We start from the raw sequence: 18041 nt of genomic DNA, 5'->3' as shown, positions 1-18041 counted from the left end.
CTGAAAATAAATAAAAAAATAAGAAACACAACATCCCTGTTCCTTTAAATTTGTGATTTGATTTAAGATTTTTTTTCTGCAGAGGATGCATTTAATTTAGTGTTTGTGGACTGCCTAATTTTGTATCCAAATAGAATACCAACAAATAAATGCAAAAAAAAGTGTTCAGTGCGACAGAATTAAAAAAAAAAAGTTGGTAGAGCACTTGCCCGCGAAAGCAAAGGTCCCAAGTTCGAGTCTCGGTCTTGCACACAGTTTTAATCTTCCAGTAAGTTTCAACCTTTACCAGGGCTAGAATTAGGTTTTGCTCTTTTCTAGATTTCACAATGTTGCCATCCACTGAACATCCTTGTGTGGCGCCTAATATTAGTGATAATTTTGTGGAGGCCAAACTGCCCTCCAACCACTGTATGATGAAACTATCGGACCACAGGCTGGACGAACTGACTGGGCAAACAGACAAACACCTGACCCCACCCCACGACAACAAACGAGGCCTTTATGGATGAGATGACTAAGTTACTGTTTCCCATTTAATACCTTATTTTCAGCAGTTTATTCTTCATGGCCTTAATCCTGTGATCGATATCCTATCTTTGCCTGAGGTCTCTGAAAACTTCTGGGACTTTGGATAGTATTCCGCCTACACAAATCTCTCGACGGGAATACTATTCTGGCTGCTGAATCGCAGCCTCAAACATCCAACTCAAAGTGTTGGCCACGTGATTATCGGTGCTTCGGGTATGCTCCACCTTGAATTGGAAAGCCAAAATTCGGGCAACCCAGCGAGCTACACGGCCCATCTTACGAGGGTGCATCAAAATCCAGCTGAGGACTTAATTATCAGTTTCTAGCAAGAATTCGTGGTGCTCAAGGTAAAACCTAAACTTTTCCAAAGCGAAAAGCACCGCTAGCGCCTCCCATTCGTAGAGAGAATACTTAAGCTCTGCCAGGGATAACCTTCTAGAGGCATAGGCCAGCGGTCTACGTCCTCCATCCGACTCTTGGAGGAGTACTGCTGCTACCCCACAGCCAGAGGCATCGGTCTGGACGACAATGGGCAACTCGAAGTTTGATATAGTCAGGATGGGTGGATTACTAAGAGCCTGATTAATACTTCGAAGGATGCCTGGTGAGTTGATGCCAACGGAAATTATCTCCTTCCTGCGTAATTCATTAAGAGGGGCAGCATACTGTGCGAAGTTAGGCACATATTTGGAGAAATAGTTGGCCATCCCAATGAATTTGGCAACCCCCTTTTTGTTTGCCCGAGGGCTATATATTTGGAGATCCTTCGTACACTCCTCATTTATCCCAACGTTTTCGTCAGAGACTAAATGGCCTAGAAAGGAAATCTGCAGGCACGACAAGGTGACCTTCAAAGGTTTAACGATCAAACATCTTCCGAATAATTTTATACACACTTAAATTTTAAGTCGCTAAGCACCTGACCCAATAACCTAGATAAAATATCCGCACTTGTCGACCGACCGAACGGGATTCTGTTAAATTCGAAGAGATTCCAATCGGTACAGAAGGCGGTAATTTGCTTGGAATCCTTTAACACCGGAATTTGGTAATAGGTTTGGTTGAAATCCAAAACGGTGAAATACTTTACTCTAGAGAATGATGTGAAATGAATATCAGCTAAAGGCACAGACCCCAAGATAACCTTTTCGTTCACCAACCTGTAATTAATTAAAGATCGGAATTCCTCCCTACTACCCTTAAGAACCAAGAACATAAGTCTGACGCGCAACATACCGTCTATCACGACACAAAGGCTTTTCGTCCTGGAGGTGGGGTGGGAGGGGGGGGGGCAACCTATAGGTGGGCGACTGGCAAACGGGAACATTGTCAATCAACCTGATTTTGTACTTGATTTTGGTAGTCACGCCAAGCCTATTGGTGAGGACTTTCGGAAACCTATGGGCAGTCAGGAAAATTGATCCCTCTGTTGTGGCTCCAAATGGCTCAGTTCATAACACCCAGTAGCAGGAAAAACAGATCACACCTGCAATGAGATTTGCACGAGCATAAACCAATGCGTTCCCCAAGACAAAATTTAAAATAAGTAGTGCGTTGTTGACCATTCAACGTAAATCCCGCGTGGTATATAAAGTCACAGCCCAGGATCAAATTAGCAGACAAATTCATAACTACTAACAACTTAATCGGCCAGTAAAACATCGCAGTACTTAAACAATCACAAACTAACTCACTAAAATCAGTAGGCACTTCCGAGAAGAAGTTCGTAAAGGAGCAAACTTACTCCAGGTACCAATGATAGTCCAGCAGTGATACTGAGCTCCCAGAATCAGCAAAGGCACAGAGTGGCTCATTGTTCAACTGAGCGCACACAAAGGGGAAGGGATCATGCACTACGCCCACAACTCGACGACAACGCATAGGAAAGGAAGCTATAAACACCTTTCCCGACTTCCGGCACGGTCAAATGTCTATCTCGCCTTTTTGCTGCACCGATCACTTACAAACGAAATGTCCCACATGCCTTAGGTTGTTGCCGCGCGGTGTAGCCGCTCGTTCTAAGGAGCGCCTTGGCACGGTTCGCGCAGCTCCCGCCGTCGAAGGTTCGAGTCCTCCCTTTTTTATGCGTGCGTGTGTAGTCCATAGCGTAAGTTAGTTTAAGTTAGATTATGTAGTGTGTAAGCCTAGGGACCGATTACCTCAGCTGTTTTGCCTCATTGGAACTTACCACAAATTTCCTTAGATCGTTGTCGCGGGCCACTGTCGAATTTAGGTTGCACTGAACAGCTACTAGGTCCCAAACAACCATAAGATAATTGAATCGGCTGTCAGCATAACTAAGTTTCTCAATGCCGGAAACCAAAGCACTTAATTAAGTGTTTACTAATAAGGGTTTACTAGCAAAGGTGATAGTTCGGCCTTCGTGGTCTCGCGGTAGCGTTCTCGCTTCCCGAGCACGGGGTCCCGGGTTCGATTCCCGGCGGGGTCAGGAATTTTTCCTGCCTCGAGATGACTGGGTGTTGTTGTGTCGTCTTCATCATCATCATTCATTTCCATTACGGTCGGAGGAAGGCAACGGCAAACCACCTCCATTAGGACCCTGCCTAGTAAGGCGGTGCGGGTCTCCCGCATCGTTCCCCTACGCTCTGTAAAGAAGCATGGGACTTCATTTCCATTTCCAGCAAAGGTGCCCGCATCTCGTGGTCGTGCGGTAGCGTTCTCGCTTCCCACGCCCGGGTTCCCGGGTTCGATTCCCGGCGGGGTCAGGGATTTTCTCTGCCTCGTGATGGCTGGGTGTTGTGTGATGTCCTTAGGTTAGTTAGGTTTAAGTAGTTCTAAGTTCTAGGGGACTGATGACCATAGATGTTAAGTCCCATAGTGCTCAGAGCCATTTTGAACCAGCAAAGGTGATGCGAGATCGATCCTCGGGCCTCATCCTTTCCAAGTTGCAATTCCAAGGCCAAAACAGCGGTTCGCATCCGCTCTGTTATTTACTCAAGAGCTCATTACTTGACTGCATCCGTCAGTAACGCTTACTCTATAACTCGTTGTCAAATGAGGTGACAGTTTGAAACTGACCACCCGTTGACGTAACCCCATCAACACCTTCCCCTAGCATAAAACATCAGCAAACATTTGAGTCAGTGTCCCACTAGTTAACGGGTACAGTAACTGAAGAACCTGCTCATAAGGTCAATTCAACGCATCCGGATGACGCTCAATTTTAACCAAACGCCGTAGTACCACCTCCACATCACTCACAGACTCAATGGACAACTTATCAATTTCCCTCAATGAAATTCCCATAGGGTGTGGCGGTTTGCTGAAATTACTCATAGCAAAACAATGAGGCGAAGTAAGCACCTGACCAGGATAATTTAAACCAACTTGGTTATCAGAAACCTGGTCCCCACTCAAACTTGCTACATCCTCTGAAGAAAACTGATTTATAACATCTTTCAATTTGACAACCTGACCCTGCAGTTTGAAGTCGACAAAGGCTGCATCTTTGTCGACCCTTCACCTCATGCTGTATTGCATAGTTGGCATCCATTAACTCTTAAGTCTGCTGTTGCAGAGTATGCACTCGCTGTTGTCAAATCTTTTAACAGTAGCAGGGAAGTTCCCTGCAAGGATTATAAGTCCATTCAGCATCACCAACAGAAAGTAAACATTTTCGTGGAACATGACTGATATCGGCATTGAAAATCACCTAACAGACTCATTCATGCCTGGCTAATAGTGCTTTGACATCACTAAATCGAGGGTTTTCAAATACTAACACTCGGTAGAATTCTGTATTTTATATCATACCGACACTGACGTGCTTACACCCACTTATATTCAAACAGTAAGTCTTACTGAACAACATTATGCTCACATCAGCTGGCTGCTGCTACATTACAGGTTCACCGCACCTGCAGGGACACAAGAATTATTAGTTAAGCTTGCCTGCTTCTTTTTCCCTCATCGATGTCGTTAATATTTATTGTGCCTCATAGCAGCGTATGTTGGTATAGATCTCGACAGTACGAGTATTATCCTGCGATGTTTCTCTCATAGTGCTGAACTATTTATCAATCGCTGTAAATATATATTCGCGACCTCCATTGTCACTTTTCTTTTATTCATCAATCTTCTGGTTCAATACCGCCCGCCACGAATTCCTCTCCTATGTCAACCTCTTCATCTCAGAGTAGCACTTGCAAACTATCTCCTCAATTTTTTGCTGGATGTATCTCAATCTCTGCCTTCCTCTACAGTTTTTGCCCTCTGAAACTCCCTCTAGTACCACGGAAGTCGGGCCCTGATGTCATAATAGATGTCCTGTCCCTTTCCTTGTCAGTCATCATCTTGGACAGTTTCCAGCCACTGGCTGGGTCTGTCTGTCAGTGTTTTCCACAATTTTCTTTCCTTTCCTATTCAGCTCAGAATCTCTTCATTCCTTACCTTATCAGTCCACTTCATTTTCAATATTCATCTATCACATCACATCTCAAATGCTTCGATTCTCTTCTGTTCCAGTTTTCACACAGTCCATGTTTCATTACCATACAATTCCGTTATCCAAACGTACATTATCAGAAATTTCTTTCTCTATGTTCGATACTAGTAGACTTCTCTTAGACAGGAATGTCCTTTTTGCCAGTGCTAGTCTGCTTTTGATATACTCCTTGCGCCATCCGTCGTTGGTCATTTCGCTGCCCAGGTAGCAGAATTTCATCTACTTCGTAACCATCAATCCTGATGTCAAGTTTCTTTCTGTTCTCATGTCTGCTACTTCTCATTACCTTCGTTTTTCTTCGATTTACCATCAATCCATATCCTGTACTCGTTAGAGACTGTTCATTTCATGCACCTCATCACGTAACTCTTCTTCACTCGGGACAGCAATGTCATCAGCGAATCGCATCACTGATATACTTTCACGCCAAATTTTAATTCCACTCCTGAACCTTCCTTTTCTTTCCACCACTGCTTCTGTGATGAACAGATTGAATAATAGGGGTGAAAGATTGCATTGACATCTTCCACGCTTTTTAATTCGAGCACTTCGTTCTTGGTCGTCCACTCTTATTACTCCCTTTTGGCTCTTGGGGATACTGTATAGCCGGCTGCAGTGGACGAGCAGTTCTAGGCGCTACAGTCTGGAACTGCACGACTGCTACGGTCGCAGGTTCGAATCCTGCCTCGGGCATGGATGTGTGTGATGTCCTTAGGTTAGTTAGGTTTAAGTAGTTCTAAGTTCTAGGGGACTGATGACCTCAGAAGTTAAGTCCCATAGTGCTCGGAGCCATTTGAACCATTTGATACTGTATATTAATCGTCTATCCTTATAGCTTACCCTTATTTTTCTCGGAATTTCGAATATCTTGCACCATTTTACATTGTCGAACGTTGTTTCAGGTCGACAAATCCTATGAACGTGCCTTGATTTTACTTTAGCCTTGCCACCATTTTCAACCGCAACGTCTGAATTGCCTCTTTGGTTCCATTACCTTCCCTAAAGCAAAACTAATCGTCATCTAACACATCCTCAGTTATCTCCTCCATTATTCTTTGCATTATTCTTGTCAGAAACTGGGATGCATCAGCTGTTAAGCTGATTATGCGATAATTCTAGCACTCTTCGGAATTGTGTTGATAATATTTTTCTGAAAGTCAGATGTATGTCGCCAGACTCATACATTCTACACACCAACGTGAATAGCCATTTTGTTGCCACTTCCCCGAATGATTTTAGAAATTCAGTTGCAATACTATCCATCCCTTCTGCCTTATTTGATCTTAAGTCCTCAAAATCTCTTTTACATTCTGATTCTAGTACTGGATCCCCTAGCTCTTTTAAATCGACTTCTGTTTCTTCTTTCATCATATCACACAAATCTTCCCCCTCATAGAGACCTTCGATGTACTCTTTCCACCTATCTGCTCTCACCTCTACATTTAACAATGGAATTCATGTTGCACTCTTAATGTTACCACCCTTGCTTTTAATTTCAGTGAATGTTGTTTTGGCTTTCCTGTATGCTGAGTCAGTACTTCCTCTTTCTATTTCTTCACATTTTTCATGCAGCCATTTCATCCTAGCTTCCCTGCACTTCCCATTTATTTCATTCTTCAGCGACTTGTAATTCTGTAGTCTCGAATTTCCTTGAAGATTTTTCTACTTCCTTCTTTCATCGATTAAGTGAAGTATTTCTTCTGTTACCCATGGTTCCTTCGCAGTTACCCTGTTTATACCTATGTATTTCTTTCCAAATTCTGTGATTCCCTTTTCAGAGATATCCATTGCGCTTCAACTGTACTGCCTACTGAGCTATTCGTATTGCTGTATCTATAGCCTTAGAAAACTTCAAGCATATCTCGTGATTCCTTAGTACTTCCGTATCCCACTTCTTTGCGTATTGATTCTTTATCACTAATCTCTTAAACTTCAACCTAATTTTCAACAGTACTACATTGTGATATGAATCTACATCTGCTCTTGCGTACGCCTTAGAATCCAGTATCTGATTTCGGAACCTCTGTCTGACCATGATGTAAGCTAGCTGAAATCTTCCCGTATCAAGAGGCCTTTTCCAAGTATACCCCCTGCTCTTGTGATTATTGAGCACAGTATTCGCTGTTACTAGCTGAAATTTATTACAGAACTCAATTATTATTTCTCATCTCTCGTTCCTTGTCACAAGTCATATTCTCCTGTAACCTTTTCTTCTACCCCTTCGCCTAAAACGGCTTTCCACTCCGCCATGACTATTTGAATTTCATCTCCAAATATGTTCAAATGTGTGTGAATTCCTAAGGGACCAAATCGCTGAGGTCATTGGACCCTAGACTTAGACACTACTTAAACGAACTTATGCCCCCGAGGGAGGAATCGAACCTCTGGCAGGAAGGTCCGCGCAGTCCGTGACATGAAGCCTCATACCGCGCGGCCACTCCGCGCGGCATTTCATCTCCCTTTACGTACCGTAATGCGCTTTCAATATCCTCATATACTTCCTCTGTCCCCTCATCTTCAGCTTGCGACGTCGACATGTATACCTGAACTATCGTTGTCAGTGTTGGTTTGCTGTCGATTCTGATAAGAACATCCCTATCACAGAACTGCTCACAGTTACACACTTTCTGTCCTACTTTCCTATTTATAAGGGTTCATACGCGCGATATACCATTTTTTGCTGCTGTTGGTATTACCCTGTACTCATCTGGCCAGAAATCCTTGTCTTCTTTCCATTTCACTTCACTCACCCCTACAATATCTAGATTGAGCCTTCGCTTTTCTCGTTTCAGATTTTCTAGCTTCCCAGCCATGTTTAAGCTTCTGACTACTAGAACGATATCCTTTCGTTGGTTATTCAATCTTTGTCTCATTGTCGCCTCCCCTTAGCAGTCCCCTCCCGAGGATCCGAATTGGGGACCATTTCGCAGGCTTTGGCCAATGTCGAGATCATCATGACACTTTTTCAATTAAAGGCCACATGTCTTGTCTATACATTATATGTGTTTAAATGCAGTGGTTACCATTGCCTTCCGCATCCTCATGCCATTGGTCAGTACTGATTCTTTAGCCTTTAGGGGCAGTTTCCCACCCCAAGGGCAAAAGAGTGCTCTGAACCTGCGTTCGCTCGTCCACCGTTGGCAGAGTGAGGGTGACTTTTGATGCCGTAAGTCTTCATCCACCGCTGCTGATTATTAACCAAAATTTAAGTGGTGAAGCGTTTCGACTCTGGGACTGAAGTCGTTTTGTTTACTAATCAAAGATGGTACCCTTAGACCACCGGTCATTGTTGTTATCTTAACTATGTCCATGGTCATTTGGTTAAAACATACAGATGGCATTCTGAATGCCAAACTGCATGACTGATGAGCCCCTCAGAGACAGAGGTAATGCTGATTGCTGTGACCACCGCAACACATTTCTTTAAGCTACAATTATGTATTATTACATAACTACCTACAATATTCTCGTTGCAGCCTCTGGACTATCACAACAGAAACAATTTTCTTCAGTCACTTCATCGTCAGCACTCCCAACACATCATACTGCACCCAAAAAAACGTAAAAGCAGATAACTGAATGCTTAGGAGCATCATACGACAGTGGCAGACTTTCTTTGTCAAATATTTACAGCTGAAATCTTCATCAATCGTTGACATTGTCAAGATGCAGAAGCAGTTGGAGAGGACTGTGCATGAATGTATAAGAAAAGCCTACAACCTGCAGCTGCTTTAATAGAAAGCAAAAACAAAAGAAAGCTAAGCATAATGGATAAAAAACATAGTAACAGCTGTTGGTAGAAGATCGCTTACCATGACGTCTTGCACCTCCTGTGTGGATATGCATTTTAAGCAACTCCAATATATGCAGTGTTTCACACATATTATTTTATTTATAGTACTGTGATATCAAAGGTGCAGAGGCGCAGGGAAGCCTGGTGGTCCTTGCAGACTTGAAGGAGCCATCCCCTCCCCTCATTGATTGCAGCTGGGTGCAGTGATTCCAGTGGCTCAAATGGCTCTGAGCACTACGGGATTTAACATATGAGGTCATCAGTCCCCTAGAACTTAGAACTACTTAAACCTAACTAACCTAAGTAGATCATACACATCCATGCCCGAGGCAGGATTCGAACCTGCGACCGGTAGCGGTCGCACGATTCCAGACTGTAGAGCCTAGAACAGCTCGGCCACTTCGGCCGGCCATTCCAGTGGCCTTGGAGGTCTTGTAGATAAGGAAGTGGCAATGCTGCTGTCATCAGAATACAACATGCGCAGTTGTCTTCGTGCTAATATGAAACCTCAGATAAAAAAGTGTGAGCATCTGCCGAGACAGGGTATTTCTGCCAGGAATGGGAGTACCTTACTAGTAGTCATTCCGTCATCTTACTTGTAATATACAAGGTGTATCAAAACGAATCATCCGATTTAAAAAAAAAAAACCCTAACTATTATGAAACTTCCTGGCAGATTAAAACTGTGTACCCGACCGAGACTCGAACTCGTGACCTTTGCCTTTCGCGGGCAAGTGCTCTACCATCTTTTTTTTTTTTTTTTTTTTTTTTTTAATCTCATTTTGTTCACTGTTGTTCGTTGCATCTGTTCGGGGCGGACGTCGTAAGACATCCGTGTAAGTTCGTTGTTGATCGATTAGCTCAGTTTTTTTATTACAGAGGGCTGTTAACCCTCTGACCGAACACGCTGAGCTACCGTGCCGGCTACCATCTGAGCTACCGAAGCACGACTCACGCGCAGCCTCACAGCTTTACTTCTGCCAGTATCTCGTCTCCTACCTTCCAAACTTTACAGAAGCTCTCCCGCGAACCTTGCAGAACTAGCACTCCTGAAAGAAAGGATATTGCGGAGACATGGCTTAGCCACAGCCTGGGGGATGTTTCCAGAATGAGATTTTCACTCTGCAGCGGAGTGTGCGCTGATATGAAACTTCCTGGCAGATTAAAACTGTGTACCCGACCGAGACTCGAACTCGGGACCTTTGCCTTTCGCGGGCAAGTGCTCTACCATCTGAGCTACCGAAGCACGACTCACGCCCGGCCTCACAGCAAGGTTCGCGGGAGAGCTTCTGTAAAGTTTGGAAGGTAGGAGACGAGATACTGGCAGAAGTAAAGCTGTGAGGCCGGGCGTGAATCGTGCTTCGGTAGCCCAGATGGTAGAGCACTTGCCCGCGAAAGGCAAAGGTCCCGAGTTCGAGTCTCGGTCGGGTACACAGTTTTAATCTGCCAGGAAGTTTCATATCAGCGCACACTCCGCTGCAGAGTGAAAATCTCATTATGCATAACTATTATGTTATTTGAAATATGTGCGTGAACAACATACTGCTGGAAGAAGAAACGCTCGTGTTGTACATGGTTCCCGCTAGGTAGCAGCAGTGTGCGTCCACTTCAGTTCTAGTAAGCGTGGTGTCGGGACAACAGAAAGCGTTTTGTGTTCCACATTTTGTACAGTGCGGGTCAGTAGCCACTGTTCAGTGTAACTTCCGTACTAGGTATGGTGTGGATCCTCCTACTGCACAGAGCATTAGATGATGCCATGGACAATTCCGAAAAACATAATGTTTGCGTAAAAGCAAATCGCCGGGCTGTCCCTATGTGTCTGACACAGGGGTCAAATGCATCCACTATAGTTTCACAGCGAGTCCTCAGAAATTCGTTCATCGTGCAGCTCGACAGCTCAACATGCCCTCGATGTCCGTCTGGCGTGTGGTGCATCGACATTTACACATGAAACCAATCAAATTCAGCTATTGAAAACTATTCCTGAAGATAGCAAATAACAACGTGTGGGGTTCAGTAATTTCTTTCTTGGCAGGATGGAGGATAGCAGTGTTCTACGCTTAGTGTTTAGTGACGAAGCGACATTCAATTTAAATGGAAAGGGGAACCGCCATGATGTGAGAATATGGAGCAACCACATGAAACTGTACAACATGAGAGGGACTCTCCAAAATTTAATGTGTTCTGTGCAGTTTCACGGGAAAAAGGCGTATGGTCCATTTTTCTTTGCCGGGAACACTGTTACAGGAAGCACACATCTCAATGTACTTGAGAACTTTTTCTTCCTATGGTTGGACACTTATTCGGACGCCTTCGTTTACTAACAGAACGGGACACAGCCACACTCGCATATGGAAGTGCGGGAATTTTTAAATCGAAATATTACTGAACGATGGATTGGGCGCACTGGACCAAATGATACAGCCTTACATTAGTGGCTCGATTCAAATGGCTTTGAGCACTATGGGACTTAACATCAGAGGTCATCAGTCCCCTAGAACTTAGAACTACTTAAACCTAACTAACCTAAGGACATCACACACATACATACCCGAGGCAGGATTCGAACATGCGACCCTAGCAGTCCCGCGGTTCCGGACTGAAGCGCCTAGAACCGCACGGCCACCGCGGCCGACTACATTAGTGGCCTCCAAGATCACCGGATCAGATTGTATGTGATTATTTCTTGTGGATGCTTTATAAAAGACACTGTTTATGTGCCTCCATTACCAACAACAATGAATGAAGTGAGACATCGCATAACAGCAGCTGTGGAAGCTGTACCTCAGGACACGCTCGCTGCAGTGTGGGAACAATTTGAATACTTCATTGGCATATGCCGTGCAACTCAAGGGGGGCATATTGAACACCTATGGAAAGGTATGAAAAATTCCTTTTGAGTTGCCTGTTCATCAAAAAACAAAACTCATTGCATGTGTTTATTAGTTTCAGAAATATTCTTGTTATTGTGGCCTTCAGTCTTGAGACTGGTTTGAAGCAGCTCTCCATGCTACTCTATCCTGTGCAACGATCTTCATCTCCCAGTAACTACTGCAACCTACATCCTTCTGAATCTGCTTAGTGTATTCATCTCTTGGTCTCCCTCTATGATTTTTACCCTCCACGCTGCACTCCAATACTAAATTGGTGATCCCTTGATGCCTCAGAACATGTCCTACCAACCGATCCCTTCTTCTAGTCAAGTTGCGCCACAAACTTTTCTCCCCAATCCTATTCAGTACCTCCTCATTAGTAATGTGATCTACCCGTCTACTCTTCAGCATTCTTCTGTAGCACCAGATTTCAAAAGCTTCTATTCCCTTCTTGTCTAAACTATTTATCGTCCACGTTTCACTTCCATACATGGCTACACTCCATACAAATGCTTTCAGAAACGACTTCCTGGCACTTAAATCTATACTCGATGTTAACAAATATCTCTTCTTCAGAAACTCTTTCCTTGCCACTGCCAGTCTACATTTTATATCCTCTCTACTTCGACCATCATCAGTTATTTTGCTCCCCAAATAGCAAAACTCCCTTACTACTTTAAGTGTCTCATTTCCTAATCTATTTCCCTCAGCATAACCCCATCTAATTCGACTACATTCCATTATCCACGTTTTGCTTTTGTTGATCTTATATCCTCCTTTCAAGACACTATCCATTCCGTTCAACTGTCTTTGACAGTCTCTGTCTCTGACAGAATTACAATGTCATCGGCGAAAATCAAAGTTTTTATTTCTTCTCCATGGATTTTAATACCTACTCCAAATTTTTCTTTTGTTTCCTTCACTGCTTGCTCAATATACAGATTGAATAACATCGGGGAGAGGCTACAACCCTGTCTCACTCCCTTCCCTACCACTGCTTCCCTCGTGCCCCTCGACTTTTATAACTGCCATCTGGTTTCTGTACAAATAAAATAACCTTTGGCTCCCTGTATTTTACCCCTGCCACCATCTGAATTTGAAAGAGAGTATTCCAGTCAACAGTGTCAAAAGCTTTCTCTAAGTCTACAAATGCTAGAAACGTAGGTTTGCCTTTCCTTAATCTGGCTTCTAAGATAAGTCGTAGGGTCAGTATTGCCTCACGTGTTCCAATATTTCTACGGAATCCAAATTGATCTTCCACGAGGTCGGTCTCTACTAGTTTTTCCATTCGTCTGTAAAGAATTCGCGTTAGTATTTTGCAGCCGTGACTTATCAAACTGATAGTTCGATAATTTTCGCATTTGTCAACACATGCTTTCTTTGGGATTGGAATTATTATATTCTTCTTGAAGTCTGATTTCAGAAATATAGACGTGCCGTATCGGATGATTCTTTTTGATACACCCTGTATGTGCTCAGGAGATAGATTGTTCGTTTTTTCGCTGATTTTCAGCGCCTGTACTTGCTCTATGTGCTGCTTCTAACGCTGCTTTAATGATATTCTTGTATTCATCGCTCTTTGAGGCTTTCATCGTCTTTTGGGGTCCTATGCGTGTTAGTAGTGTGTATTATATAACAATAAGCTTGTATCTCTTTCGGCGTATACTTTTTGACTTTGAACGTTTTTAAGAATATTACCTCTAATAAGCCGGACATTCTTACCACCAGCTCATATAGCATTCTCCATTAAACATATTGAGTGCTTACCCAACATCTACGGCTGCGTACTGCAGACTCCATATGCTGTGGTTAACTCAACATTACTGCAACGGTTAGTGAAGTTAGTAATAGTATATACCCCCTCATCTTATTCTTATTCTTCTTTTCCGTCTCCATCCATTATCCATAGTGTATGACAGCTCTTTCAGACTGTCAGTTATTGGCTTAAACATTTCTGAGAGATGCTGATCTCACTGCACCTGTTCTAACTTTAACAGTTGTATCTTCCATTGACTAGCCTTCCACACATCACTAACTTTACACTTTGTCAAAAACATGCTGCTTTATAACAATCCGTTTTTGGAATAGGGTTCAATGTATGTAAACTTCAAAACTACCGTCGATGATGAGAGTCAAGTGCTACTATGGCATAATCTGATGACATGAGACCGAAAAGGGCAGCAAGACATCCTATGGGCTGTGACTGTGGAAACATGAGTGTCCTCATTCAATATCAGATCAAGCACTCATTGCAGCTGCTCTGCTCGTTAATGGCATTGTTTAACAATGCTGAGCATCCTATAAGCAGCATCTGTTGCTGTGTGTATAACAATAGTAGCAAAGGAGCTGAGGTTAATGAAACATCCAAACGTAATATTAATAACTGTAATAATAATTAGAGATCGATTGATATAATACATTCTGATAGTCTTCTTCTTCGCAGTTGATCACTCCTGCTGCTACTGACAATGCTTTATCTTGGACAGCAAATGATGTGTACACAATCACATTATTATAAAAAATTATCATGGGATAGGGAGCTGATTGCACATCATTGGTTGCAGAACAGGAACATTGGGGGGGGGGGGGGGTGTTGGGCTGGGTGCATCATGAAATTTGCAAGAGTGCCAGCAGGTTGGTGGGTCCCCCCTTGCCTCACCTCGTTGGCTTTGTCACGTTTCATGTGGCTGGATGTCATGATTCCTGGAATGGCCATGGAGATAAGAAAGTGCTGATGCTGCTGTCAGTGGAATAGTATGTGCACATTATTCACTGCAGTAATATGACACAGCAGATAGAAAAGTGCTGCCAGCGCTAAGTCAGCGTTTTTTGCCAGAAACGGCAGTGCCCTGCTGCTGACATCTGATGGTAGGCATGAGAAGAATATGTGCATTTAAATACGGTGTATGCGAAAAATTGACTGGCGAAAGTTGTAACGAAGTGCTACAAAGGTAATTGGGAATTCCTATGAGAAAAAAGCACACATTAATGGGAATTTATGAATACTTTACTGGCAGGAGAGAAACAATAGACTGAAAATTTACAGTAAGGGAAAGTTAAAAAATACGCAAAAGAAACTGCAAATAATATTGAGAAACTATAGGAAGAAGAGATGAGAAATTAGTACAGACAGAAAGCGATGCAAAGCGTCGTCAGACCTTTTGAGAAACAAACGCGTTTCAAGTACCATTTGTTTACAGTAACCTTTATTTCTATAGGCTCATATTTCAAAGTTTGCGAGTATTTGCAACGACTAGCTCTGTTCATTATCATATAAGCTGTTAAGAAAAAGTAATCGATAACTGCCGCTACATTGGCGTTACCTCTTTAGATGATTAAGGCTCCCTATTTGAAAAATTAAAAGCGACTTGCCAGTTCGTTTTAAAGACACATGTTCTCCATGATGAATGAACGTAGGTCAACAACAACACAGAAACGCTCTAAAGATTCGATCATGTCTCCCGATTATGCCAAACAAAGAGCAGCCAAGTTCTCAGCATAAAAGCAAGAGGCAACAGCCACTAGTAGTTCCGTTAGCTTAATGACTTCCTTAAAGAAAGCCGCATTTGCGGGTTGTGGTAAGATAACAGGAAGCATGGACGCGTGTATATGGAAGGAATGAAATTGATGGAGCTTAATGTACAATTCACTTAGTGAAAAGAGGACAATCTGGTGTTAGCAAATTAAGCTACATAAATGAATAGACATGGTGTGCTTGTAGAAGGACTATATTAATGACACTACCACCACCAAATATGAGTCACCTCTAACAGCACTCTGGTGCGTAGGTACGGTTTGCTGAAGCGAAAATGTCTTAGTAAAAGAGTGACGGCAGTTAACTGGTCTAGGTTTTAACATCGGTCACTTGTTGGTACTGTGTGTGTGTGTGTGTGTGTGTAGAGATTAAACAAATTTATGATTAAAAAAAGCAGCGGCAATGCAGATATCATACCACAAGCCTATGGTAAATTTCTGTTTCGTATTGCTACCAGTATACAAACTGTGGCTAGTATTAGGATTAGCTCCTGTGGAAGAAGACACAATTTCACCGATACACTGCAAGAAAATTCGTAGTGTGTTATGGAGGAGAGTAAGGCATCCTTCTGGTTCCTGGTTGTGCACTGCTGTGCTGTTGTCTGTATTAGATTGGTATGAAAATTTTGGAATGCATGTTAGTTTACCTTCCATACCATTAATCATTTACTTCATCATGCTAATTATAACAGAAGGGAAGCTGATTTTGATTTTTTGGATATGCACTATAACTAGGCTTGAACACGTACGTTCCTTTATTGAAGAGCTCAAGTTTGTAGACGACCACATTCCTGTAAAGGGGACAATTCATAGTAAATTCATATGCTGCTTTCTGATCGTCATTAACGTTACACTGACGAGTGGCGCTGCACTGAGTCTGTATCAAAACTCCATAATTGTGTCTTTACACATTATGTTCCGATTGTTTGTAGACTCAGTTGTAGTTCTTCAATTCGTGTTGCTGGTTCTGGAGCTTTGGGTGAGGCTGAGGAGTCTCAACACATGTCTGTTGAAGGAGATGTCTCATCCTCGTCCTCCACTATTGCAAGTGGCGCCACAGCCAGCTACGTCTTCAGTGAGGCTGAGTCATCTGCGAGAGGCGTTCTTGGCCTTGATCCGTGCTGCCGAGAAGTTGGAGGAACACTTTCAGCTGTCATTGGCTGCTGAGATCGCACATGCCGTTTTTGGTGCAATCTGCAGCTCATACGAAGTATTTATCACCATTGAGAAACCACATATTACTCGTTTACTACCGTACAGCAAATCACTGAATACGTCGATGTTATGGCTCGCCTACCACTGTTTCAAGATAGTATGCCTGGCTCTGTCCTGTGGGGCAGCTAAGGACGCGGCGAGACGTACCGGTGTGATCCTGAGGAGGCTACCAGTGCTGCCAACCTCACTCTCTGGCGAAGTGGACGCCTTCCTCCGTGTGACGTCGCAGGAAGCACAACTGAATTTCACAGCTGCAGGATTTGTCGAAATCGACCGCCGTTTTATGGTTTCAGCACTTGCCGTCGTCATTACGTACCTCGTCGTCATTGGTCAATCTGTGACTGACTGGTGAAAACGTCCTGCGATATTCTGTCTCTTTGACTTTAATGAAATTTTCATCGCCAAGAGGAAAGAGTGATCTGCATTGGGTAAGGCTGAGTAGTAGGCTGTATCACTGCTGCCAGCGCTCTCACACGTGGGGAAGGAAATGACGACAAAAACAAAAATGTTTAACGTGGATAGCTGCCAGCTGGCTGTCGTGGTTCACAGCGCTATTCCACAAGAAATATCTACTTTTTATTCATAGTTATTTGCTACCCACATTATCATACACACTTTTTACCTTGTAGGTGTACTCCCAGAGCGAGGTGACACTGTAATTAAGGCACTGGAAAAGTAGAGTTCAAATTTCTGTGTAGCCGCCATATTTAGGTTTTATGTGGTTCTTTTCAAATATATGAAGGCGAATGGTGTTTTTTTTTCTCTGATATTAACACAACTTATTTCCTATCCCATCTTCTTCCATTTTGAGACTGTGAAGAATCTCTAGTGACGTTGTTAATTGTACATTAACCTGTAAAACTTTTTCTTTCTTTGAAAGTGTAGTGGGTATTATTTTACCCATAGAAGATTTCGTAGGGCTGTCTGTTTTTGCTAAACTGGGTTCCTGCTTCATAGCTTCCTATCCAGTTCACTTACTTTCTGTACTTGTGGGTGTAATTCACATTAGTCCATAGCTTAATGATCACGCTACTGATAAAAATCAATACCAGTGGAGAGAATAGAAAGATATTAAAATAACTTTTACTCTGAATATCAAAATGTGCTTAAACTGTTCAGTTTGTATGGGTTTTCTGGATCGGCAATGACTGCTTGGTGAACGAGAAAAATATACACACATGAGATGCTGAAACAAGCGAGAATATTAACTCGAGCGAGATAGTGATGCTCTGGTGCAGATGTTTCCTTAGCGTTACCTGAGTGGCGGCATAGATGACTCTGAGGTTTGGTTACAGTCGTATTTTACTATCACCTTAGTATTTATGTGTCGCGTTATCACAACAAAATATTTTCTCATTATAAACTGGCAGCTGCCCCTGAACTTACGCGGCCTGACCACTCAGGTTCACCAATATAACATGCCGTCTATTCTGTTGGTCCGACTGGCCCAGAACTTCGCGTATCTGTCGCTTGAAGACATGTTAACTCCTTGACCGAGGTCGAAAAATTGACGTCTTGGTGATAATCAGTAACTTTTTACTGCAATTAGGCAACGGCTTCAAAAAATAACGGAGAATAGCTCTACCATTATCTGTTTATTCTTGACTGTCCTTCGATTAACCGTAAAATATAC

At 43.0% G+C, this 18041-nt stretch overlaps 1 protein-coding gene across 1 annotated transcript; it reads left to right on the top strand.

The window, feature by feature from the left end:
- Positions 1 to 16211: 16211 nt before the first annotated feature.
- On the top strand, positions 16212 to 16760 carry LOC126235357 (gustatory and pheromone receptor 32a-like). Its single transcript, XM_049944080.1, has one exon. The coding sequence runs from the start codon at positions 16212 to 16214 to the stop codon at positions 16758 to 16760; it is 549 nt and encodes a 182-aa protein (XP_049800037.1).
- The last annotated feature ends 1281 nt before the right edge of the window (positions 16761 to 18041 follow it).

Source organism: Schistocerca nitens, chromosome 2, assembly GCF_023898315.1.
Source record: "Schistocerca nitens isolate TAMUIC-IGC-003100 chromosome 2, iqSchNite1.1, whole genome shotgun sequence".
NCBI classification, from domain to species: domain Eukaryota; kingdom Metazoa; phylum Arthropoda; class Insecta; order Orthoptera; family Acrididae; genus Schistocerca; species Schistocerca nitens.
Note: the sequence above shows the minus strand (reverse complement) of the source record. Positions and strands in the feature narration are given on the sequence as shown.

Bases quoted from the DNA above. Each gene is read 5' to 3' on its own strand.
- LOC126235357 (XM_049944080.1), top strand. From the start codon at position 16,212: ATGTCTCATCCTCGTCCTCCACTATTGCAAGTGGCGCCACAGCCAGCT.